Here is a 25,350-nt window from a genome sequence, read left to right on the forward strand (position 1 = left end):
TCAGAGGTTACTTCTGGCTATGCACTCAGAAATTGCTCCTGGCTTGGGGGACCATATAGGATACCGGGGATCCAACCCAGGTTTGTCCTGTGTCAGCCGCATGCAAGGCAAATACCCTACTGTAGGGGTCTCAAACTCAATTTACCTGGGGGCCGCAGAAGGCAAACTCGGGGTAAGGCAGGGCTGCATAAGGGATTTCACAAAATAAAAAGGCCTCAGACATCATTATTAACAGTTTTAATTATTTCTTCTGAACATGAATAGAACATTGAATGAAGATCATGAACAGTTCTTCTGAACTGGCATCTTTTGCCTATTCCTTGTTGCCAGAGACTTGACAGCGCTTCTTCTCACAAATCTGAACCACATTTGGCTTTCGAGAGGAAGCAGTTGAGACCCTCAGTATGGCTTGAAGATGATCATCATTAAGTCTAGACCAGTACTTTGACTTATTGAAGTTCAATGTGGAGAATAACTTTTCATACAAATATGTGCTCCCAAAAAGGCACATGGTGCGCTAGAACATTCGGGAAAGCTCAGGGAAGCTGGGGAGCAATTCTCTCAAAAATTGCCCATGCATGTCTGCTTTTCCACTAATCTCCCTGAACTTGGCTTTGAGATCAGAGTTGCATTGCAGGTCAATGAACTCCATTTGAAGCACGGGAGGGGCATCTTGCACATCAAAGGAAAAGGGGTCCACAAAACTTTGGAAAGTGGCTCTGGGCTTTTTGAAGTCTGCAAATCTGTGATCAAATTTCTTCTCAAGCTTAAAAATAGCATCCACATATTTCTCACCACTGAATGGTATGCTTGCATCCACAAGTTCTTTGCATGCTGGGAAATGGCAAAGGTTTGTCTGAGAGAGCTGGGATTTCCATAAAACAAGTTTTGTGGACAATGCTCTCACGTTGTCATAGGCAGCACTGATAAGCTGCCCCGGGCCTTGTAACATCTTGTTTAGTACATTCAGCTTATGTGTGATGTCAACAAGAAAAGCTAAGTCCATGAGCCATTTGTGATCACTCAACTCAGAAACAGCATTCCCATCCTTCTCCATGAAGGCTTTCACTTCTCTCAACTCAAAAAATCTTTTCAGGACATTTCCCCTGCTGAGCCAACGTACCTTGGTGAAATAGAGCACATCTCCATATTCTGACTCCATTTCCTCTAAAAAAGCATGGAGCCTACTGTGCTTTAAGCCCCTGGATCTGATTTGGTTGATGCATTTCACAACAACAGACATCACATTGTCACATGGCAGGCATTTAGTGCAAAGGGCCAGCTGATGGATAATGCAGTGAAGAGCAATGGCCTCCTCTACACCCTCCTCTTCAAGTTTTTTTTGAACAAGTGCCACCAGTTCATTTTCTCTCCCTGTCATTGATGGTGCTTCATTGGTTATTATTCCAACAAACCTCTTCCATGGCAAACCTGCATTCTCAATGGCATCACACAGATGCTGAAATATCTCATTAGCGGTGGTCTGGCCATGCATTGGAATTATTGTGAGCAGCTCCTCTGTCAATTCAAAATTGCAATCAACACCACGGACATAAATTGTGAGTTGCGCGGTGTCTTTTATATCTGTGCCCTGTCAAGAACAACTGAGTATGCATCAAAATATTTGGCTTTCTCACACAGTTGATGATAAATGTCACTTGACATGTCAGAAATGTGCTCTCCACAGTGTTGGCAGAAAGGCTGATTTTGCTAAATTGATCTTTCTTTTCCAGACAGATAATACTTGCAGCCTGTAACATGCATTTTTTTTAACAAACTCTCCTTCTGTGAATGGTTTCCCTGCCTTAGCAATCATCTCACTAACCATGTAACTAGCTTTGACTGATGCAACATTCTCTTTGGTTGCTTTCTTGAAGAAATCTTGTTGCCTCAGTAGACATGCTTTAAGACTGGCAACACACTTGGCTCTCTCATTTCCTTGATATTTTGTACATTCTTCAGCTGAATAATGGTGTTTCAAGTTGTATTCCTTGTGCACTGCAACTTTCTCTGAGCTAATAAGACATGTAGGGATGCCCCTGTGCTCAACAAAGAAATACTGCATCTCCAAATTTTCCTGAAATTGTCTGTGCTCGTCATCAATCTTTCTCTTCACTGCAGGCTTTGATGAAGTCATGATGAAGGTATGACAAAATCTAATTCTGTAATAAACTTCTCTCCCTTAGGCCTCCGATAATGCAAGGGACAGCAGGCAGGAGCAGCAGAGATGACGTCGGCACTAGGCGCAAAGTATTCGCGATTATTCGCTTACCGAATATTCGCAATAAAAAAATCACATTAGTAAGAAAAAAAATCACAAAAAAATTGCATTAAACATTTACAAACCCCAAACGGAACTGCTCGGGGTATGCAAATGTTTAATGCGATTTTTTTCTTACTAATGCGATTTTTATTGCAATTATTCGGTAAGCGAATAATCGCGAATACTGTGATATTTGAAGGCCGGCCACTGCCACAAAATGTTGTACGGAGGGCCACGAGTTTGAGACCCCTGCCCTACTGCTATGCTATTGCTCTGGCCCTCATTGACATGGTTTTGATTCTAATTTCTTTGATGACTTTAAGTAAGTTAATTAGACACATTTCCCATTGACAAAAATGTGGTATCTACCATTCAAGTAGAAGACGTGAGCATTTACTATGCATCTTCTATAGTTCGTGGCATATGATAGATGCTCAATAAATAAACAGCATTGATAGGAGCTATTGAAATTAAATCACCAGTTGTACCTATTTTAAAGTATTTGGGAGAATTCTGCAGATGGGGTAGAAACTAAGCTACAAATGAGAAGTAGGACAGAGCTCTGAAACTTGTGCTGCCTGCTTGAGTCCAGATGCTCATCACAGGGGAGCCATGGGCAGGCTGTCCTGAGTGATTTGATTACAAGTCTCTGGTGCTGCAGGGCCCAAGACCAGTAGCTGGAGAAAGGCCCCAAGTTGTTCTATTCGAGAAATATTTATGGAATGATGTACCATGTGAATAATAAAACATGGCCAAGAGTACAGAGCCTAGTGGGGAAGACAGACACATAGCAAGTCTCTTTTTTGCAGTATTGCTTTATGAGGGCAAGGGAAAAGGAGGGCCAAAGGTTGTGGGAGCCATCCTTCTGAATGGATTAAAAATAAAAATCAGGGAACTGGAGAGAAAGCACAGCTTTAGGGCACTTGTCTTGCACACAGCCGACCCAGGACAGACAGTGATTCGAATCCCAGCATCCCATATGGCCCCCTGAGCCTGCCAGGAGCAATTTCTGAGTGCAGAGCCAGGAGTTACTTCTGAGCACTGCTGGATGTGACCTAAAAGCCAAAGAAAAAAAATGGAAATCAAGATCAGAGACAGGCATAATAGCATAGAAGGTAGGGTGTTTGCTTTGCACATGCCAACCCAAGTTCAATAACCAGCATCCCATATGGTCCTCTGAGCTTTCCAGAAGTGATTCCTGATTGCAACCTGGAGTAACTCCTGAGCACTACTGGGTGTGGCCCTATAACAATAGATAGCTAAGTTCAAGCATTTGCTCTGCATCCAGCCTACTCTGTTTTGATCTATGGTGCAATAGATGGTCTCTCAAGCACTATTAGGGGTCACTCTTTAGCACAGAAATAGGAATAACCTGGAACATCACTGGGTATGACCCAAAAATAAAAATTAAAAAAAATCTAGTTTGAAGGAAGCAAGAGAGGCATTAGAAGAGTAGCATCCAGTGAATATTTTACAGGAGTGATTCACGTTGTTTTTAAGAACTAAAAAGTTGTCTAAGGAAAAAATAAGAGGGGGAGAATAGCATATATAATTTTTAATTTAAAAAGAATAATAAAGTTATACCCTAATACATTCCATATACAAAAAAAGCCAACTCAAACTGCATGAAAGACCTGAATATAAGGACTAAACCTATAAAAACACTTTGGAAAAAAAACCTTGGTATAAATCTTCATAACTTTGGTTGAAAGAATTGTTTCTTAGATATGATTGAAACCAGAGAAAAAACATAAATTGCACTCATCAAAAGTTAATGAGCCCAGTTTATAGCATTTGAGAAACAGAAAGCAGACCCAGGAGACCAGTACAGTCAGTAATCGCCCGTAGTAAAATGTAAGGTGGGAAAAGTAAAAAGTGCTTGAGAGATGAACCCTCACATACTTACATCACCTTACTCTGGTGTCATTAGAATCCCATTTTACACATCAGGAAATTAAAATTTCAGGAATGTGAGGTGCTTTACACAAGCACTCCACTTGCCAACAGTATAGCACTCGAGTTCCTGACACTGGGCTGGCCTTACTTCTGAGCTCATGTTTTCTCCCCTGGAGTACAGTAGCTCTACCAGGGAAATGAGTCACCAAACTCAGTGTTCAAAAGGCAGGGCTGGGCTCTGCTGGGCAGTGAGCAGTAACTGTTCACCTGGCTGCAATTATGTGAATGAGGTTTCCTCTTTTCCCACTCACCTTGTCTGTAATACCTCACTTTTCTGAAGGCAAGCTATCATCTTTTGCACTCATTTGGAAAGTGACATAGAGTGTAACATTTTGTTTTAGATTATTTTTATTAAAACACCATGATTCATGGGGCTGGTGAGGTGGCACTAGAGGTAAGGTGTCTGCCTTGCAAGTGCTAGCCAAGGAAGGACTGTGGTTCGATCCCCCGGCGTCCCATATGGTCCCCACAAGCCAGGGGCAATTTCTGAGCCCTTAACCAGGAGTAACCCCTGAGCATCAAATGGCCGAAAAAAAAAAAAAAAACACCACAATTCAGGACTATAGCACTTATATGTGGTATTTAGAACAACTGAATGAGGAAATGCAATGGTTTAAGGTGGGAAGGCTGTCTAGAAACCCAAGTTCCAAAGGAACATGATGTCACCGACTCTTCCCAGGGAGACAGGTCTAGGCTGACAAATCTGGGCCTTCTTGGTTTTAGGCAGATTCCTCTTTCTGCCTAAAAGTACAAGAGGCTCAGCCATGCCCAACACCCTCTACAGAAATAGCCTAGTTCCATCACTGAACCTTATCAAGTCACCAAATTGTTCCAGATCTATAGATTCTAGATTGTGCACCACACGCAGCCACATGACACCTCAAATTTTCATAGTAGTGCCAATCCAATGGGATGAGAGAAAATTTGATGGGAAAGTTGCATAGAAGACCACCAATGTCAGTGAGCCTATACAGTAACACAGAAGGGTCAACTAGCACCAACCACACAAAGCCCAGTAAATCCTTGAGCAATCACTGATAACCCCATTGAGAGATAGATTATTTAAAAATTGACCTTTATTGATCTAAGTCTTGACAATTCCATTTGCTTTTGTGTTGTAGCAAACAATATGAAGTTAATTTTTTGTGCCCCTCAGGGGCAGACTAAAATAGTGTGTGGAGAAACTAAGGACATTCTTGGAAGGAAGATCACACTGGTGGTGGATTTGGTGTTGACCATTTAATGCCGGTTTAAACAACTGGCATTTAATGCCAGTTTAACAACTGTATTATGAACAATATTAGTAAACATAGTGTTATAATTTTTAACTTAATAAATAAATAAATTTCAAATAAATAAAATTCCTAGGCCCCAGAGTATAGGGAGAAGGAAATAGAGACAGGAGAGAAGAAACAAATTAAAAGCAAAAGGGGGCAGGGGTCAAGGAGATTCAGGTACATAAATGGTGTTAAAGATAGAACAAATATCCAAACCTCAGAGTCAACAACACCGAAATTATAAGATCCAAACTTTAACAACCAAACTTAAAAAGATGTTCAATATGACAGGCTTGGGGAAGGGGAGTAGGAAAGGGAACCTGGGAACATTGGTGGAGAGAGTTGAGGCTAGTGCTGAAATCCTGTATGTCTAAAACCTAACTCTAAAAACCTAAATCACTGCTGTAATAAAATAAAATTTAAAAAATAATAAAATATAAAAATATAAACTATTAAAATAAAAAATACCATGATTTACAAAGTTGTTCATGATACAGTTATTTCAGCCATACAATGTCTTAACACAAATCCCACCACTGTTGTCACCTTTCCACAAATGTCCCCAGTTTCTCTTTCACCCCCGAGCCTGCTACCCTTAATAGGCACATAACAAATTTTTTCATATTGCTTGCTCCGACAATGATATTTTTCTTTCCTTCTGTATTTAATGCCCATATCCATCCTACTTACCTAAACAGAACTTCTTTGTGCAAAGTTAATGGAAAACTTTGAAGAACTCACTAACCTCATAACTGCAGACATTGACATTCCCCTTTTGGCATTTCCCTTCCTCCTTATTCTCCTTCCTTCTTTTTTATCCTTTCATCTTTCTTCTTCCATTCCTGGTTGTGGTACTACTGAATTCATAGGTAGCACATATGAAGCAGCTGCTTGCTTCCTGTGTAAGTCATTTATTCCCAAATTAGGCTGTCCACACTGCCAGGGATCAAACCCTTGATCTCATGCTTGCAGGACAAGTGTTTAGCCATCTAGGTAACTCGGGGTTCCAAAGCATATTTTTGTATATGTCTATGAACTTTGTGGGAGAAATCCTAAGCCAACTTAAGTTTTATCATTTCTTTTATGAATCCAGAAGTCAAGAACCTTAAAATTGTGAACTCATGGGACCGGAGAGATAGTATGAAGGTAGGGTGTTTGCCTTGCATGCAGAAGGATGGTGGTTCGAATCCCGGCATCCCATATGGTCCCCCGAGCCTGCCAGGAGTAATTTCTGAGCATAGAGCCAGAAGTAATCCTCTGAGTACTGCCAGGTGTGACCCAAAATTTAAAAAAAATTGTGGACTCATTATCTTCTACCTCTTTTCTAGTCCCAGTACTTAGCACTTCCTATCATAAGGTATCCTTGTGATAGCAACTCGATAGATGTTCTAAATGTGGGGAAATTGGCTGAAAAGGTTCTAGAAGTGGTTAGCAAGGGGTAGAAAATGGTGGGAGAGAACAGCTTTGTGCCATGAAAGAGAGTACACGTGGGTTCAGGGGACTCCAAGTTTCCTTTGAAAAGTTCCCTCCCCTAAGCAGTGCCTTACTCTTCTGTGCTTTATTTAAGGAGTGGAGAGTAAAGCAGGAGTGCATGCTCAAGACAGCTGTAGCCTTCAAAGCATGAGTTAGAACAGAGAGTGCAAACCAGTGTGGGAGGGGAGCGTATGCTGTCTGGAGAGTCAGTGGGTATGTGGGCATGAAGGAGTGAGAGGATTTGCTCTGTCTAGCCTGGGGAGAGTGATCCTCAGCAGAGAAGATCCCTGTGAGGAGAGAAGAGAAAGCTAGAGTGGGAGAAAAGAGGACTGTGTGATGAGGATAATGGAGGAGGGGTAGGATCAGTGATTGTGCAGTCATTGCTCAGTAGGGCAACCAGTAAGGATCCATGGAGAGAGGGCAAGAGAGAGGTAAGTGATGTAGGAGAACCCACCCATGTTCTTAAGCCCCTAAAAGGAGGTCAGAGCCACAGCCCAAGGGAGTAGGGGCATAACAGAAGGGTTCAGGAGCTTGCCTTAGTTATGGCAATCCCTGTGATTGACCTGAATTCTGATTCAACACTCAGGACCACATAAGGTCTTCCAGGTGTGGTCAGGAATATCCACAAGCACAAAGCCAAAGCCTAATGGAATTGAGTATAAGCAAACATAATATCTGGGAAAAGGAAGGAGATTATTTGCACAGGGATAAGAAGCTCAGGATGAGATGTTGAGCCATGAATGGAAAATTCAGGGTGCATGGAGATAAAGATGAAGCAGACAGCAAATGCAAAGGAGGGTGTAGGCAGAAGTCAAGAATGAGGGGATGTAAAGAGAAGAGAAAAGGGAAGGGCCTGTGTGGGTGCATAAGGAAGGAGACAGACTGATAGGAGAGTTCAGAAATTGCTATCTGCTAGCTCAAGTAAGTACTCCCTCTCTCTGAGAGGTTCTGTGAAGCAATTCTGCAGGGGAATGCCATACCCACCCTCTAGAATTTCTCATTTTGTTTCACAACAAACACTGCACAGAGATGTAAAACATTGGAGCTGAGACTGAGTGATCCCGGGTCTAGGTGATATTGTCCATAACTGTGCCAGCTGCTGCCTTGTTTTCATATATATAAAACTTAAAATTTGTGAGTCATACCTAGCTGTTTTCAGGGCTTATCCTGAAAATAGGATAAGCCAGATTTTCTCTGGCTCTGCTCAGGGATCACTCCTGGCAAGGCTTAGGGGGTCATAGGAGGTGCTGAGGATTGAATCCCGGTCAGCTGCTTGCAAGGCAAGTGCCCACCTACTGTACAATCACTTCAGCACCTCTCCTAATTGATTTGTTAGATTTGTACGTACTTCTGTTTAAATTTTCTAAGATGCAATGCAAAGTAATCACTGAAACCCAGTGCTGGCCAACACTTTGTAAAACAAGGTCCAAATTTTTAACTCAATAAGAGCTTGAGTTCTGTGGAATATTCCAGGTTTAAACGTAAGTTCCATTTGGGGCCTTGTTGCTTACAGTTTCAAAATGTCCATTGACTCTCACTGCTCTATTGAATCTGTCTATTTCTTTTTTGTTTTGTTTTGTTTTGGTTTTGGTTTTGGTTTTTGGGTAACACCCAGCAGCACTAGGGGTTACTCCTGGCAGCCTCGGGGCACCATATGGGATGCTGGGATTTGAACCACTGTCCTTCTGCATGCAAGGCAAACGCTTTACCTCCATGCTATCTCTTTGGCCCCTAGTCTATTTCTGTTCATTGCTTTCTCCTGATGTTCTGCCTTCCCTTCTAAGCAAGACTCAAGCAGGACATAGCCCAGGAGATACTTGTTGACCTTCACATTTCTCCCACAGCTGCAGCAGCCTTAGCCAGACAGTGGTCATGAGGTGCAGAACTGAGTGCACTTCAGGACAAGGGGAGTTCACAGGCAAGGCACTGCCTGTGGCAGGGAGACATGGAAGCATGAAGGGAATCACTGATTAAGGACAAGGTGATGAGTGACATGCCACTCTGCTGCTTTAGAAGTGTCAGGCCTCTGACCACTTGCTAGAAGAGCTCCAGAGTTTCTACCCTGCACTCCTTTCAATCATCACCCACATGTTTTACCAGTTCAAGCTGAATCCCAGCCGGGAAAAGGCAGCCTGAGGAATGTTGTTTAATACCCAAACTGAGCCCCCTGAGAAGGCAACAACAGGACATTAATACCTATTGTATCTCTTTGCTTCTCATTTGGGGTGATGATTGGGGGGGGCAAATTTGGGAAAACATGCCAATAAGTGTTTTTTTGTTTTGTTTAAGGGCCACACCCATCTGTGCTAGAGCTTAACTTCCATGTCTGCTCAGAGATCGTTCCTGACTGGGCTCAGGGAACCATATGTGGTGCCAAAGTGTGGGGATCAAACCAACTTAGGCTGCATTTAAAACAAGTAACTTCCCTACTGTACTGTCGCCCCAGCCCCAAGAATTGTTGTTATGAGGCATGGGAAGAAAAGGGTGGAAGGAATAGCTTACATGTAGAATCATAGAAAGGAGGCTTTTGGAAACAGAAGAAAGGAAGGAAGAAAAGTAGACTTGAACTTGGGTCTGATCATACCTTCCCACTGTCCTCCACTCAGTGCCTCTAGGACACTCTGATTCTGGGTCCAGATCAGAGGACAGTCTCTGAATGAATGAATGTGTGACCCTCCTTAGTGGCCAGAACATAATGTTCTAGGAGGAAGAGGACTGACTTGTGGTCCCAGACAGTGAGAACTTGCCAAGGACAGGTTTAATAACCACAACAGCCCTGACTTAGGGAATACTCATGTATGTCAAACATCTCATTAAACACTGTGTCATTATTTTACTTTATCCTGCCAAAAATCTTGTACCATTTATCTGAGACAGAAGTGTAGAGATGTATTGTTTTCCAAGGTCACCCAGCTAGTCAATGGCAGAGCCAGGACTCAAAACCCTTTCTGACTCCAAAATTTATGATTTTGCAGGGGCGAGTAATAGAGAACAATGCACTGCTGGTAGATCAGTGCAGAGGTCCAAGGATATGGTGCAAGGACAGGGTTGTCCCCAGAGATGCCTGGAAGACATGTGGTACTAGGAACTGAGCCTACGACTATAGCTTTCCCTCACCACTGTACTCTCTCCTGACCCTAAAACCTACACTTTTTTTTATTTTTATATATTTTATTTAAACACCTTGATTACATACATGATTGTGTTTGGGTTTCAGTCATGTAAAGAACACCACCCATCACCAGTGCAACGTTCCCATCACCAATGTCCCAAATCTCCCTCCTCCCCACCCGACCCCCACCTGTACTTTAGACAGGCTTTCTATTTCCCTCATACATTCTCATTATTAGGACAGTGCAAAATGTAGTTATTTCTCTAACTAAACTCATCACTCTTTGTGGTGAGCTTCCTGAGGTGAGCTGTAACTTCCAGTTCTTTTCTCTTTTGTGTCTGAAAATTATTATTGCAAGAATGTCTTTCATTTTTCTTAAAACCCATAGATGAGTGAGACCATTCTGCGTAAAACCTATATTTTTAACCAGATACTTACACTTAAACCTAAAACCTGCACTTTTAACCACTATCTCCCCATACTTCCCTGAGTTTTGGAAAGGATGCCAGCTAAGGCTTCCTGAATACAACAGCAATTCCACACACACATGGGACTCAACTGGCTTTGAAATAAGGCACACAGCAACAAAATGAACACTTCAGGTGGTTTTAGTACCTCTTTATTTGCATCTTTCTCTTTTTTCTAGTCTCTAAATTAGTCATTGGTGATTCCAGTACTAGCTTATACTTTCTGATACAGCTAACATTCATACATTAAGATAAATCACAGGTTCTCTGGGGCCTGCTGTGAGTCACGTACATGTCTTACCTGTGTGAGGTCCTGGGTTTGATCCTCAGCCCTAGAAAAAGAAATAATAAAAATTAGCTCTCTGGTGTTAAAAGGAGCTGATGGGGCTAGTAATGGTCCTCTAAGGTCACTTGAAGGCAGATTGTGCTAGGAAAACAGCTTCCAACAGAACCAAAAGGTCCCCAACTTCTGCACAGGGGCCAGTTGGTCCCACATCTCAAGATGTGAAGCCAGTGCCTGCCTGTCCTGTCCCCCCAATCTTCCCACAGGCACACAAGCTAGTCTCAGGACCTCCATGTCTGAAGTACACTCAGGGTCATATGACATCCTCCAATGTTTGTTTTGTTTGTCTTGGTTTGTTTTGGAGCCACACCCTGGTTCAGGAGACCATATGGAATACCAGAAATGAACCAGATCAGCCATCAGCCGTGTGAAATGCAAATGCTTTCCCTGCTGTGCTATTGCTCTGGCTCCCAAACACTTGTTTAACCATCATTTCTGCCCCCTTTCTCTCCCTGCAGCCACTCTCTCTGTCAGCTGAAGGCCCAGCCAGCACCATTCCCCAGGCCATGGACAATGAGCTACCCATTCCCCACACGTCATCATCGAGCAGCACCAGTGTGGCCAGCAACCCCAGCGGGGCCAGCAGCACTGGTGGCTGCAACAGCAGTGGCAGCAGTGGAAGTGGAAGTAGCCGCCCCTCGGGGCCCCAGATCTCTGTGTACAGTGGCATTCCTGACCGGCAGACTGTGCAGGTATGATTCCAACTAACCTAGAGAGTATGTTCCTTAGATGGCCACAGGGCTGACTCTGGGCAGGTTGAGTAACAGAGATGTTGAAGCCAGCATGGGTGTCAGGGTTATGTTCATGGACTTGTGACTCTGTAGAAAGGAGATGGATCCACACAGGTGAATTGGGGACAGAGGAGACAGGGATTAGGTCAAGAAACCCTTCCTTACCTTGTGATTCCCACCCCAGTAGGCTATTCTGTAAAACATATTGGGAAGGTGGGATGGGGGTGCTAGAAGAGACAGACAAAAAAAAAAATAATAACAACCAAGATGGGTGAAGCTGGGAACCACAGTCTATACATATTACCTAAATGTCCTGGACAATAAGACTTTTATTAAAGGCAGAAACCCAAAGAAGCCCAAAACAATTATTTGTCTTTGCAGCTTTTGACTTCTCCCTAAATCAACAGCTTATCCAAAGAACATATGGGTGACCCCATACTGTTCCCAGTGTAGCTATACCCAGCACTGTTCACACATCTGCCTTTTCCTCCTGTTCTCAGGAAGGGTATCAAACACATTAAGAAATATAGAAAGTAGGGGGTTCAGAGAGAGTAGAAATTGTTTGTGGTTTCGAGGTACAACTAGAAATCCTGAATTATTCTCTCGACCCCAATCTCTGTTCTTTTTTTGTTTGTTTGTTTGTTTTGTTTTGTTTTGCTTTTGGGTCACACCAGGCGCTGCTCATGATTTACTCCTGACTCTGTCTGTACTCATTGATCACTCCTGGCAGGATTTGGAATCCATATAGGATTCTGGGCAGTAAACCTGGGTCACTTCTATGCAAGCTTTCCATCATCTGTGCTATTACTCAAAATCCTACAATGTCTATTTGGGGTTCTCAATAAAACTGGCAGGTTTGCCCTGCTGATCCCCAATGGCTTCCAGGACTGTGGCTCCTACTGACGTGGCCCAGCCCAGATAAGGGAGCAGAGGAACAGGCACAGCAAAGGGGGAATCTGGAAACTCCCACCAGAGACAACACCTTCCGGTACTATAATATTGCCCCTTACTGGTTCCTGCTGCCTCAAGCCTCATCAAACCACATCCAAGTGACCTCAAAGCCTTTTTTCCCAGGAGCATTTTAGCTATAATTGTCAGCAGCTGACCTAAGTATGTGCCTCCATCAACTGCTCAACACAATTTGTGGGGAAAAATGGGTTGAGTTATTTTTACTCAACTTGGCCCTGGGTTGACTCTGGCAAGTGAAGTAGGACAAGTGGTGTCCAGATCTACAGGAAACATTTGGGAGATGCTCATCCCACCACTCTTGGACTTCCCTTACTTGTATAGTCCTCTCCTGTACCTGCATTGCCAGAGGTACAGCAGGAGCAGTGAGGAAAGGGACAGGTGCAGGAAAATAAGCATAGGGAGTGGGCTCTGGAGAGAGTAGGAGTTTGTGTATCACCGAATGCTGAAGAAAGGGTGTGGGTGAGAGGCCTGAGAGATAATACATAAAGTAATGCCCTTGGTGTGCATACAACTGACCTGGATTCCATTCCTGGTATCCCATATGGTTCCCCAACACTTACCAGAAGTGATTCCTGAGTGCAGTGCCAGGAAAAGCCAACCCAAGTACCAACTGGTGTACTCACCCCACCCCCAAGAAGAAAAGGTGTGAATAAACTGAGTTGGGATGGGGATGGTCTAGGAGACCCAAAATCCCTGGGGAATGCTTTCACAGACCCTTAAATCAGAACCAGAGGTAGTCTTGTCCTGGGATCATCAGTCAGAGAAGTCACAGTGCATGAGAAATACTCAGGTGAAGTCATACTGGCAGGGTGGGGTGGGAAGAGTGGATGAGGAGACATGGGGGCAATGTGGGAGGGTTTGTTGAGGGAAACAGGATCCAGGGTTGGAAATAGTCTTGCAGCCTGTGATTGAACAGAGCTCAGACTAGACAGTGAGCCAGAGCCCTGTGTGGCGTGAGAGGTCAGGTCCAGCAGAAGAATAACTGGTCTGAAGCAAGGAGAAGCATTTCAGTTTAGGAGTCTGAGATCTGAGTGATTGGCAAAGGCATCATCCCTTTTCCTTGTTCCTAGGATGCAGAAGCCTTGGGATAATAAGATAAGAGATGTGGGAAGTCAGGAGCAGCTTTGTTTCCTGCAGAAAAGGAGCAGGGTTCCAAAGAGAGCAAAAGAGAATTGACGTATGTTCCTAGCGGGCAGACCTGTGGGCCTTGAAGGGACTGATCAGACTTTGCAGGCTGAAAGAAAGAGGCTTTGGAAAGCAGCACCAGATGACCTGTGGGTCCAGCAGGAAGGTTGGGCCCTCAGACATGTTTTAGTAGCCAAAGCTAGTATTTGTCTCTTTTGTCCCACCTTTTTCTTCTGGGATCATCTTACTAATCTTCCTCATTTTGCTGTTCCTCTCATTGGAGGCTAAAATCTAGGGAAATAGCTCTGGAATTAAGGACATATGCCTTGTGTGAGCATGGACCCAAGTTCCATCATTGGTCCCACATGTTCCCACATACACACATACAAATAAACACCACCACCAGATATAGCCCTCATGGCCTCCAGTACTACTCATCCCAAGAAAGTACCACATTGTTGGACATCAATTGAGCCATCCAACCATCTGAGCTAAGTATCACAAGGGCAAACCCCAGGGGCCCATTAGTGCTACTTGGGTACACTCCCCTGAAAAATAATTTTAAAGAAGAAAAATAACACTGAGGGCAGGTAATTCTGAACATGCTTGGGACATGAGGTCCCTGGAGACTTAAAGCATTCTGTACCCCCAGGTAACTAGAGTGTGGGCATAGCTTTGATGATCTCAGGAAGATTGCCATGGCCTAGGCAAAGAAGGGACAGACAAGCAGACATGGCTAAGGCTTGGCCAAGGCAAGTCTTACCTCTTCCTACCGATCCCTGGGAGCCCATAGGCCCCTCCTAGTCACAGTGTGGGAGAAGTAGCTGGCAGGGCCATTGCTGATGGGTGGTGCAGGGTGCAGACTGCCTGGCCTCCACAGAGCTACTCGGCTGCTCCCTCAGGTGATCCAGCAGGCCCTGCACCGGCAGCCAGGCACGGCAGCACAGTACCTGCAGCAGATGTACGCAGCCCAGCAGCAACACCTCATGCTACAGACTGCAGCGCTCCAGCAGCAGCACCTGAGCAGCGCCCAGCTCCAGAGCCTGGCGGCTGTGCAGCAGGTGAGTGACTAGCTCCATCAAGTAGGCGATAGTGAAGGGGAAACAGGGTGGAGAGTCAAGCATGGCAGGGCCACTTCTGAGGGTCCAAGTAGGCTGGATCTAGCCCTAGGGCAGATCAAAGAAGCAACTCTGGGTGGTGATGTGGAAAGTCACGAAGCTCAGAGGCATATGGCTGGGGCCTTCAGTCAACCTAAGAGCTCACCCCTTCACTCCTCCTGGCTGCTTCAGTAAGGAGACCCAAGGGTCCACAAAGGACTTCCTGAGGGGCCTCCCTGCCCCTTCTTCCTATTGAGAATGGCTGAGAACTCACTGGTTTGCATTCAGCAGAGGTTGTATATGTCAACTACGCCGTTGTTCCTAGAGGCAGAAACCCACCCAGATGCAGACATGAACTCATGTCTCTTTGTTGTCCTGAGCACTGAGGAAGGGAAGAGCAGATGATCTGGCTGGAGAGCAAGGAGGGGCATCTACTGGAGAGGACCCTAGAGCAGGGAGTGGTGGGGGAGATACAGAAAGGACTAGTCCAGATAGTGTGTGCACAGGCCCCTGAGTCAGCTATTGTAGTGTGGAAGAGACCTGGAAACACAGTAACAACATTAATCACTGATCATGGATCATAGATCAACATCTAAGAGCTTAGATTTACTTGTGCTAGCCTCAAGGAGCCTAAAGAAGGAGCCTCTCTGGTATGGTTTGGGAGGATGGTTCTTGGATCTGAAGACGCTCCAAGTCTGTTTCATATACATTCATGTTAACAGCATTCATGAACTCCAAAAATAACTGACCAACCCAGAAGAGCAGCAAGAGCACATTCTACTTTCAGACAGTGGGAATGGAGGGGGCAAGGGCCACCTCTTGACTTTGCTTAATGCCATGTTCGTTATTAGGAACAGGAGATAGTGCCCGAAGTCACACCAAGGAGGGTTCAATTCTAGGGGGTTCAGCTTCTGAGCATGGCCTCCTTCAGGGCTAAGTGTCAGGAAGCGAGGGGTGTTGTGGGGTTCTCGTGACTCAAATCTTTCTGTTCTAGGCAAGCCTGGTTGCCAGCAGACAAGGAAGCTCTTCGGGCAGCAGTATGTCTGCACAAACCCCCACACAACCTCCCCCGGTGAGTGGATGGGGGACAGTGAGCAGAGCCCCAGTTCCCTCCTCCTTGGCAGAGCAGCCTTTGGGTCTATAAACTGGAGCTGGCAAACCCCTAGCCTTGAAGTGTGGCTGGAAGGTGTCTTGTTTCTCTTACCAGTAAAGCACCTGTGGGCTTGTCCATGAGCCTTCCCATGCCAGGCCTTTGTGGGTCGCTCCACTCTCTCCCCTCTGGGTCCTCCAGCAGCTTTCCTGGAACCCAGAGATAGGCAGTGCTGGACCCTACCAAGAAATGAAAGTGGAGGGGAGGATGGTAGAAGAGGGGGTACAGGATAAACCTGCCAACACCCCTCCACATTTTTCACCCACGGACATCCCTCTCCTCAGATCAATTTGGCGGCCTCCCCAGCAGCAGCGCAACTCATCAACCGGGCGCAGAGCGTCAACTCAGCCACAGCCTCTGGCATCGCGCAGCAGGCAGTACTCCTGGGCAACACGGCAGCCCCGGCTCTGACTGCCAGCCAGGCACAGATGTACCTGAGAGCGCAGATGGTGAGTCCCCAGCTGGGCACAGCAGACACTGGGGCAGAGACGTGGGCACCAAAAGATCGGAGAAGGGCAGAGAAGAAGCACAGAGGCAGAAGCTGCAGGGAGCAGATAAAGTAGAGACCTGGAAGGCTTAGGGGGAGCTGAAGCAGAGGCTCCATGACTCCAGGCTGGGTGGGATTCCAGTCTGAAGTCACCAAAGTGGCCTACAGTCCCAAATATCTCCCCCACACAAATACAGACAGAAAATTCCAGAGTCCACATCCACTAAAATGACAGTGTCTCTTCATCTGCTGCGGCTCCAGTCACTGACAGGCTAAAGGCCCATTGAGTCCTGTGGTGATGGCAGCAGCCAGCTTCAATGGCCACCACCATTCACCCTCTCATCCACTAGTCAGATGGAGGCATATAACGAATCCCAGTCCCCCCATTTCTGGAACTGTTGCTGTCTGCTCTGCCCCTATGGGGCATAGAGGCCCATGGTCACTCAGTGAGCTTCTCAGATGTGGATAATTTCCACCAGGAAAATGGCTGCACACTGGTCTCTAGTCACCTCAGCTTCCTGAAGAAAGATTGCTCCCTGCAGCTCTTGTCACTAAGTCCTCCACCCACTGTGTTCCCAGGCCCAGAACATGGTACTTGCTCTAGCATTCATGCTCTGGACTCTTAGAAAGGGTTGGGTTGGCCACACACCTTGGGGGGGGGGGACCTTATATGGAGTATACCTTACTATCTGGCCACCAGATAGTCATGGGGGTCCCCTCTTACACCTGCCTATCTGGAAGACCTCCTTGAAATCCCAGAGCCTGGTTGCCTTCCTCCTGGGCCACACCCTAGCACAGAGGAGCCAGCACAGGGACACATTCCGTCTTTCAGGAAAAGTGCTGCCATGTCAGACATAGAGTGTCAACAGCCTGCAGGAACCTGGTCTACACAGGATTTACACACACACACAGCACCCAGTCTAGATTTGATTAAAAAGTGACCACATGAAGACATCTTGTTAGATCCTTTCCAGAGACAGGATCTGATTCTAACCATGCCTAGGGTGGGAAGGGTCATGTGGAGAATGATCCTGAGGAGTTTGTCTCGCAGTTGGTGGAGTCATGACTTCAGGGTATCCTAGGGATGGGGGACGCTCTCAGGATGTGTTCGTCACTGTCTTCTGGGGATACCCCGTTACTCTCCCCACAACTCACGGCCTCAGTCATTGCCCAAGACTTTCCCCTTCCTGGCATCCCTGGATGCCCCCCACCCCTACCCTCTGGCTTCTCCATTTGGCCCTGAGGCTGATCCAATAGTGGCAGGTAAGAGGCATCACTGGGGTCTCCTGCAAGGCCAGGCCCAGCCAGGTCACCTGGTGAGGCAGCTAGGCGCCCTAGGCCGCACTGTTCCTTTGTCCCCCCAGCTCATCTTCACGCCCACGGCCACCGTCGCTACTGTGCAGCCTGAGCTCCGCACTGGCTCCCCTGCCCGGCCCCCCACCCCTGCCCAGGTGAGGACTCCATGCTGGTGGGAGGGCCGGGGGGAGGGCATTCCTGTAGAGGGGCCTGACAACGCTGGGTGTTGTCAGAAGCCCTGGAGGTCCTGGGGAGCGTGGCCAGGGCGGGGGTCTTCCAGGAAAGAGACGGGAGATGGGACATCCTGGGGCTCACTCCTCTGTTTCCCCTCTCCCCAGAGGAGAGGCTTTGCCATCCTGGACCTGGAGCGCATCTGCTTTTCAGATGGGGTGTGTGGCTAGAGAGCATCTTGCTGAGCAGAGTACCAGGGTCACCACCCCATCACCTTGGCTTCCAGTTCTTACTCCTTAGAGAAGGGTCCTCTGGTTAGATGTGCTGGCACCTCTGGAAGAAATGGCTTTGCAGAGGGAGGAAAGACAAAGTCTTGGGGCACTGTTTTCAGCTGGGAGCACACAGATGATGTTCAACTGTCATTCTCTGAGTCATGGGAGGAGGGTGGAAAGATCCTCCCCACCTGTTTTCCCCACCATCACCACCCCAACCCACTTCCTAATCCTTCCTACAGATCAAGCCCCGCCCCTACTCCCACCCCAGGAGCCCTGGGAAGTCCCAGAATGAGATGGGTCTGGCAGAGCTTCTGCGTGTCCAGCAGAGGGCACCAGGGACCGGGCCGAATAACCATATCCATACTGATCTGGCATGAATCTTGCTCCAGGACCAGTGAATCTAGGCTGGGACCCTTGTTAGTTTGTTACCTTTTCTTTGGCCTTTTCCATGGCGGGAAGCCCCAGTCTGCACACTTATCTGGGAATTCTTTCCCAGTGTTATCCACTCCATCCTGCTGGTTTGGGGATGAAGGAGAGAGAGCCCTGGTTCCTTATCTTCCCACACCAGGCCTGCCCACATCTGGGCTGCCCGGCCCCCAACCCCTGTTCTTGGGCCTTCGTTTTCTTTCTGATGGTGAATCCAATCACGCTCACCCTCTGTCCCCTTGTACCTGCTCCTGGTTCCTCTTTCTGTCCCCAGCTCATGATCTTGCTCTTTTCCTCCTAGTTTCTAGCCCATTGTCCTGCTCGACCATTCTAGCCCTGTCCCTAACTCCTTCCCTGTCCTATTTGTGTATTCAGGTGTCCCTGCCCATATTCTCTGGACTCCTAAAACCCCCTCTTTTCCAGGTACAGAACTTGACCCTCCGAGCACAGCAGGCACCAACTGCAGCAGCCTCGGGCCCTCCCCCCACACAGCCTGTCTTGCCCAGCTTGGCCCTGAAACCCACCCCCAGTAGCAGTCAGCCTCTGCCTGTCCCATCACAGGGCAGAAACACTGCCCAGGGTTCCCCTGCAGGTGCCAAGCCTGGCATAACCGACAGTGTGGTGGAGCCAGCCAGGAAAGGAGATGGCGGTTGCAGTGTGCCAGGGAACACAGAAAGCCGGGCTGGACTCGGCCGGATGGTGCCCACTGTGGCTGCCCACCCTCTCATTGCACCAGGTAAGTACTCCAGGAAGAAGATGTCCTATTCCAGCAACCTTGGGAAGGCTGGAAGTGCCAAGGGGGAACTTGAAAATTTGCATCTCCTCTCAATGACATGCTGAGGTACAAGCCATCTGTGTATGTGTGGGTCTCTCTTCTGCCCATCTTGAGGGCTCACGTTCCATCCCCAGCACCCTGTATGGTCCCCTGACCTCTACTAGGAGTGATCCCTGAGTGCAAAGCTCCTAAGCACAATCCAAAACCAAACAAAAGACCCACACAAGGTAGTAGTAGAATCGAGCATTTCTTTTCCTGTTATTCATGAGATATTTGTTGATTGATACTTTGCCAGCAGAGTTGCTGGTTCTGGAGGTGCAGAAAGGGAAGAGAACTTAACCCCATCTGCCAGAAAGCCTGGACTCAGGAATCAGGCACTCGCAGGCCAGTGAGGGAGAGTTGTGCTGTGATAAGTATGGGGGTTCAGAGGCACTCTCCAGCTTTGGGGAGGGCAACCAAGCAAGGCCCCACAATGGAAATGACACTGGAGGAAAAACTCAGCAAATTTCTTCCTAATCACATGGATTACCATGGAGAGGATAAATCAGTCTTCCTTGATACAGACTTTTTTCCTGCCAGTTGTGGTCAATCTTTAAGCATAAAATCCAGTAGGGAACCAGACCAGCTGTTCTAGCACAGAAAGAAACATGGTGGCAGGTCCCAGGACTTTGTATGCAGGAGAGAATCCCCCCAATCACCTTCTGAAACAACCACGACTCCTTTCCTCTTCCTCACCCCTTCAGGATCCCATCTAATCTGCACTTCTTCCTTTGAGAAATTATAGGAGACTAGAATCTTCCTTGATTCCAGGATGCCCAAAGTCAACTAAAGGAGCATGTGACCAACAAGGAAGACACTGAGTCCAAAGCAAACTCCCTTCTATTCTGTTCATGGGGTCATGGGAGTGACCATGTAGAAGTGTGGACGCAGGTGGCTACTCCATGCAGGCTGGATGGTTAGAGGCAAGGAGACATGCACCTTGAACATGGGTCATGTTTGAGGCAGAAGTACACACAAGGCTCAAGTATAGTAACAGCAAGGGACAAACCCAGTTCAAGTCCTCTGCTTGCCTTTTTGAGGGTTGAAGGACAAAGGATGAGTCTCTGCCTTCCAGAGAATGATGCTAAGGTGAGGCAGGCCTCTCACTCAGAGGCTTCATTACCCTCAGAGATTAGTTTCTCTCAGAGATTAGTTCACCCTTGTAGGGAAAAAGGAAACTGGGGTTCATAAGGGTAAAGACTGGGGAACTCTGATGGTACTTTACTAGACACTTAGACTAAAGCTTGAATCCTCATTTCTTCTACCATCTTATTCAAATCCTGGAATCAATCAGCTTCTTTTTTTTTTTTTTTTTTTTGTGGTTTTTGGGTCACACCCGGCAGTGCTCAGGGGTTATTTCTGACTTCAGGCTCAGAAATTGCTCCTGGCAGGCACAGGGGACCATATGGGGCGCCGGTATTCGAACCCATGACCTCCTGCATGGAAGGCAAACGCCTTACCTCCATGCTATCTCTCCGGCCCCTCAATCAGCTTCTTAAACTGTGGACCAAGACCTCAGATGGTACCTTGTTAACCTTTTATGATGTTTTTGTTTTGTTTTGTTTTGTTTGGGGGTTTGGGACCACACTTGACAGGGCTCAGGAGACCATATGAGATGCAGGAAATTGAACCCAGGTCAAACACATGCCAGGCAAGCGTACTATCTCCATGCCTGCTGTACTACCTTCAACCCCCATTATCTTTTTAACATTTCATTTAAAACCAATTTCTTTATACTTAATATCAATAAATGTCTAATTTGTACTTATTTTACCTATTTTATAAACTGATATACTTGAGGCCATGTAAAAAATTTCTCAGGTGAGAGCCAAATTGTAAAGCAGGTAAAAAGCACTTGCTTTATACAGGCCAAATTCAAGTGCCACAAATAATTCCCCAAACCCCACCAGGAATGATCCCTGAATTCAGAGCCAAAGTAAGCCCTGAACGCTGCTGAGTATGGCCCCAAAACCAAAATCAAAGAGAATTTCTCAAGTGAAAGTGGTATACAGAGGAGTTTAAGGTCTTCCCAAGAAGCTGGGACTTTGCCATTCTCACCCAGTTCCAAACATACCTGCTCCCTTGATCTAAGCCCACCACCTACTCTAATTCTCAGAACCCACTAAGAAAAAAAGGCCAATTCTCAGGGACTTCTCAATGTACTCAGAAAGCTAAAACCAGAGAGAGGCCTGGAAAAGGATCTTCTGTGTATGTGGTGTTTGATTGTTGGGTTTTTGTTTGGTTTGGTTTGGTTTTTGGGTTTTTTGAAGGGGAGGCCAACCCAGCAGCACTCAGGGGTTACTCCTTGCTCTGAGCTCAGAAATCATTCCTGGAAGGCTCAAGGGACCAATGGGATGCCAGGGATTGAACCCGGGTCAGCCTCATGCAAGGCAAATGCCCTAACAATGTGCTATCACTCTGGCCCTGTGTGTAGTGTTTGGAAGCACTGTACCCTATACCTCAGGACATCAGATGGGACTGTCCATGGGACTGCTCTGTGAAGTAGGCATTTATTTCTGTCTCATGCAGATGAGAAACTGAGGTTCTGAGAAATTATTAACTGGGTACTCAGGCCCAGAAACAGTATTGGCAGAAGTAAGGACTGTTTCATATTCAGCCGAGTCAGATCCCAGGATTCAGTCATCAAACCCTATTTGCCCCTAAGTTGAGGTTCCTAAGTCTTTTCTTTTTCTAACCCAAACTCCAAATAGTCTGAAGGGTCTTAGAGTTCCCATCACATAGATGTCTTTCTTCTCCCTCTTTTCCTCTTCTCTCTTTCTCCCTCTCCTTCTCTTTCTCTCATATACACACACTCTCCCCTTTCTCTCTCTCCCAAATTTTTTAAATTATTTTAATTTTATTTATTTACTATTTTTGTTTTTTTAAGGCCACACCCAGCAGTGCTCAGTGTTTACTCCTAGCTCTGCACTCAGAATGACTTCTGGCAGGCTTGGTGGACTATATAAGATGCTGGGGATCAAAACTGAATCAGAAGTACAACGCAAACGCCATACCTGCTCCTACCCTGCTCTCTCCCACTTTCATCTTTTTCCTTCTCGCCCCTATTCTCTCTCCCCTCTCTTTCCCTCTCCCTCTTCCTCCTTCTCTCTCTCCTTTCCTTCTGACAGATGAAGGTACAAGGCTTCAAGGTATAGGATGTGTGGTTCTGAGCAGTGAAAACACTGAACTTTCTAGGAGCAGCATGAGCTATGAGCTGTCATGACTGCCCCCCACACACACACACACACAGCCACACATAGAGATACCCCATTCATGGGGTTTGCACTGTATCTGCCTCCATGGTCCTCTCCTATTCTTCCTGTCTTCTCTCCCCCTTCTCCCCCTTCCTCTGGAAACCCCGTGGCCCCCTCTGACTCTCCCAGAAGAAGGCAACAAGAGGTTTCGGCTTTCCAGGCCTCTAGAATAGAAGAGAACATTCAAAATCAACCTCTGATGAGAGGCCATAGCACCTGTCCCTGGCCACATCCTGGAGGTTCACTTGTGGAAGGGGGCCTAGAGGGAGACAGAGGGGGTGGAGGAAGAGAGAGGGAGAAAGGGCAGAGATGGGAGAGGAGGGAATGGGGGCAGGAGGGTGAAGAATGCCAGCACTTGGTTTGATTTTTTTTTTTTTTTGGTATTATTGTGTTACTGGAGCATTTGAAGAGCTGGCTGGCTGCCCCCAAGGAAAGAATCGAGTGTAGACTTGTAGAGATGTGGGGGTGTGGGGAGTATAGCCAAGTGGAATAGGTTGGGGTGAGGGGGGGGCTGTTTCCTCCCCAGGCAGGCAAAGCTAGTCCCAGCTGGGCCTGCTCCCACTGACAGCTGTTTGGGGGCAAAGCACCTCCCCATGGCTAGCTCCCTGCTGTTCCTACTCCTGTCACCTTGGCAACGGCTTCTTTAGGCTCCACAAATAGAAAAGGTCCCTTATGCCCCAGAAGGGGTGGGGTGGTACGTGGGGGAGGGGAGCAGGGGTGGAGAGCAAGTCTAGGAGGTGGGGCTCCCGCGGGACGCTGGGCTAAGCAGGAGGCCTGAAGAGGGGCTGGCAGCAGCGAGACCCCCTGGCCTGGGCCCCAAGGAAAGCAAGTTTGGGGGCAGGGGTACCTGGGCCATATCTCCCCCCAGGAGGCCTGTTTCTCAGGCTGGTGGATGAACTCAAGTCCTTGAGTCGCGCTTTGGCCCAAAGGTGAGGAGAAAGTTGCTGGCTGGGAGGGAGATGCTGGGATGGAGGAAGGGGACCCTGGGCCCTGGAGAAAGCTGCGCTTTTCCCGGGATCATGCTCCAGTCGCCAGGTCTTTGCTCTGGCTCCTTGTCCCTCCTTTCTCTGAGGAGAGTTCTCTGTGGAAAGGCCTGCCACATAGTGGCTTTGTTCTGTCACAGAGCAGGTTTCTGTCTGCCAGGGGCTGCTTGGCTGCCTCCATGTTGCCCCCACAAAGCAGTCGCCAAGCTGGGGATTAGACCCACGTCTCCTTAAAGATCCCAAGCCGTTTGTGTAGCTGGATCAACATTCCCCCAGCCTGCAATGGTAAAGCAACCGGCCAGGAGTGTCCCCTCAGCTCCCCACCATAGGCCAAGATGAGATCTCTGAGAATCTTCTCCTACTCAGAACACAGCTCAGAGGATACACGCGTGGAGGTGGGCCTGTGGGCACACGCGTGACAGGCCAAGAAAAGCCAGGAGAGCCCTCCTGGGCCTGGGAGCTGTTGAGCTCCTTTCTTCCTCAACATCTCCACTCCACACTAGAGAAATAGTGATTTCCAGCCAATGAGCATCTTGTTCCCTGCACTAAGTACCTGACTTTCCCGTTTCATTCGTTCTGTGCCATGGTGCCGCCATTTCACAAATGAAGAAACGAGAACTACTATGCCCCAAAGAGTTTTTCTCTGGGCCCAGTGGACGGGGTACTTGCCTTGCTTGTGGCTGACCCAGGTTCAGTCTCCATCACTACATATGGTACCTCAAACCTGCCTGAAGTAATACCCTAAGTGTAGAGCAAGGAGTAAACCCTGAGAACCACTAGGTATGGCCAAAAAAAGTGGGGGGGGGGTATAAAAAGAAAAGTTTTTCTCTGTCTTTTAAATTGTTCAGTTCAGGCTCAGCAAACCCTCCTTTAGCACCTCTTAGGAGCTAAACCTAATGCTAACCATCTGGGAGTTACAAAGATTAGCCCAAGTTCAAGTTATAAAAGGGGGTGAGGAAACTTGAGTTTTGTCTTGAAAACTGAGAACATTTAAGACTGGAACAGAAGGAAGATTATCTCAGCTGGCACCCAGAGCCTGGAGAGGCAAAAGGGCCTGTGTGGTTCCGTGTGTATGTGTTCATGTGTGCATGTGTGTATTGGGGGTAGGAGTACACCTGCTTGCAAGTGGCAGGGTGTGTGTCAGTGGTCATGTGTGGGGATTGCTTACTTGTAAAAGGGACTAGATATGTGAGTGACGGTGTCAGTCCTCCTGCTTGTTTCCTCATCTCATGGTCATCATCTGAATGACGGCAAAAGATTCAACCCAGAGGCCAGAGAGAGGATAGTGGATAGGGGACTTACTTGCACATAGCTGACCCAAATTCTGTCCCGGACACCACATTTGGTTTCATGAGCCCCACCAGGAGCACAGAGCTACAAGTCCTGAGCACTGCTAGATGTGGCCCCCATACAGAAAACATTTCTTCCAGTTGTCTGTCTTTCCCCTGTGCTTACTCTTTAGTTGCTCATCTACTCTGACCTAGCAAAGGTCCCATTCCACAGAAGATTTGTTCTCCAGGTCTTTTTCCCCTCCCTGAACAGGCCCCAATCATTGGGATTTGCCTCTTGGGCACAGCCCCACCCACCTGCATACACCTTTTGTTAATTTATGGGGGCTCATGAACACAAGGTGTTCTTCAGACTCCAATCCTGGAGGTTCGAATATGGTGCACTTTTTGGC

The 25,350-nt window shown here is 47.1% G+C and overlaps 1 protein-coding gene across 1 annotated transcript in view; it reads left to right on the plus strand.

Moving 5' to 3' along the window:
- The window catches only part of PHC2 (polyhomeotic homolog 2), a 131,995-nt gene that overhangs the window by 61,064 nt on the left and 45,581 nt on the right, over positions 1–25,350 (plus strand). Inside the window, exons 2-7 of the mRNA XM_049774696.1 lie at positions 11,350–11,583; positions 14,619–14,777; positions 15,808–15,885; positions 16,248–16,412; positions 17,815–17,901; positions 19,042–19,354. Coding sequence (XP_049630653.1) covers positions 11,398–11,583; positions 14,619–14,777; positions 15,808–15,885; positions 16,248–16,412; positions 17,815–17,901; positions 19,042–19,354 — 988 coding nt within the window. The 5' untranslated portion in view covers positions 11,350–11,397. The remainder of the gene's footprint in view (positions 1–11,349; positions 11,584–14,618; positions 14,778–15,807; positions 15,886–16,247; positions 16,413–17,814; positions 17,902–19,041; positions 19,355–25,350) is intronic.

Source organism: Suncus etruscus, chromosome 6 (assembly GCF_024139225.1).
Source record: "Suncus etruscus isolate mSunEtr1 chromosome 6, mSunEtr1.pri.cur, whole genome shotgun sequence".
Classification (NCBI taxonomy): domain Eukaryota; kingdom Metazoa; phylum Chordata; class Mammalia; order Eulipotyphla; family Soricidae; genus Suncus; species Suncus etruscus.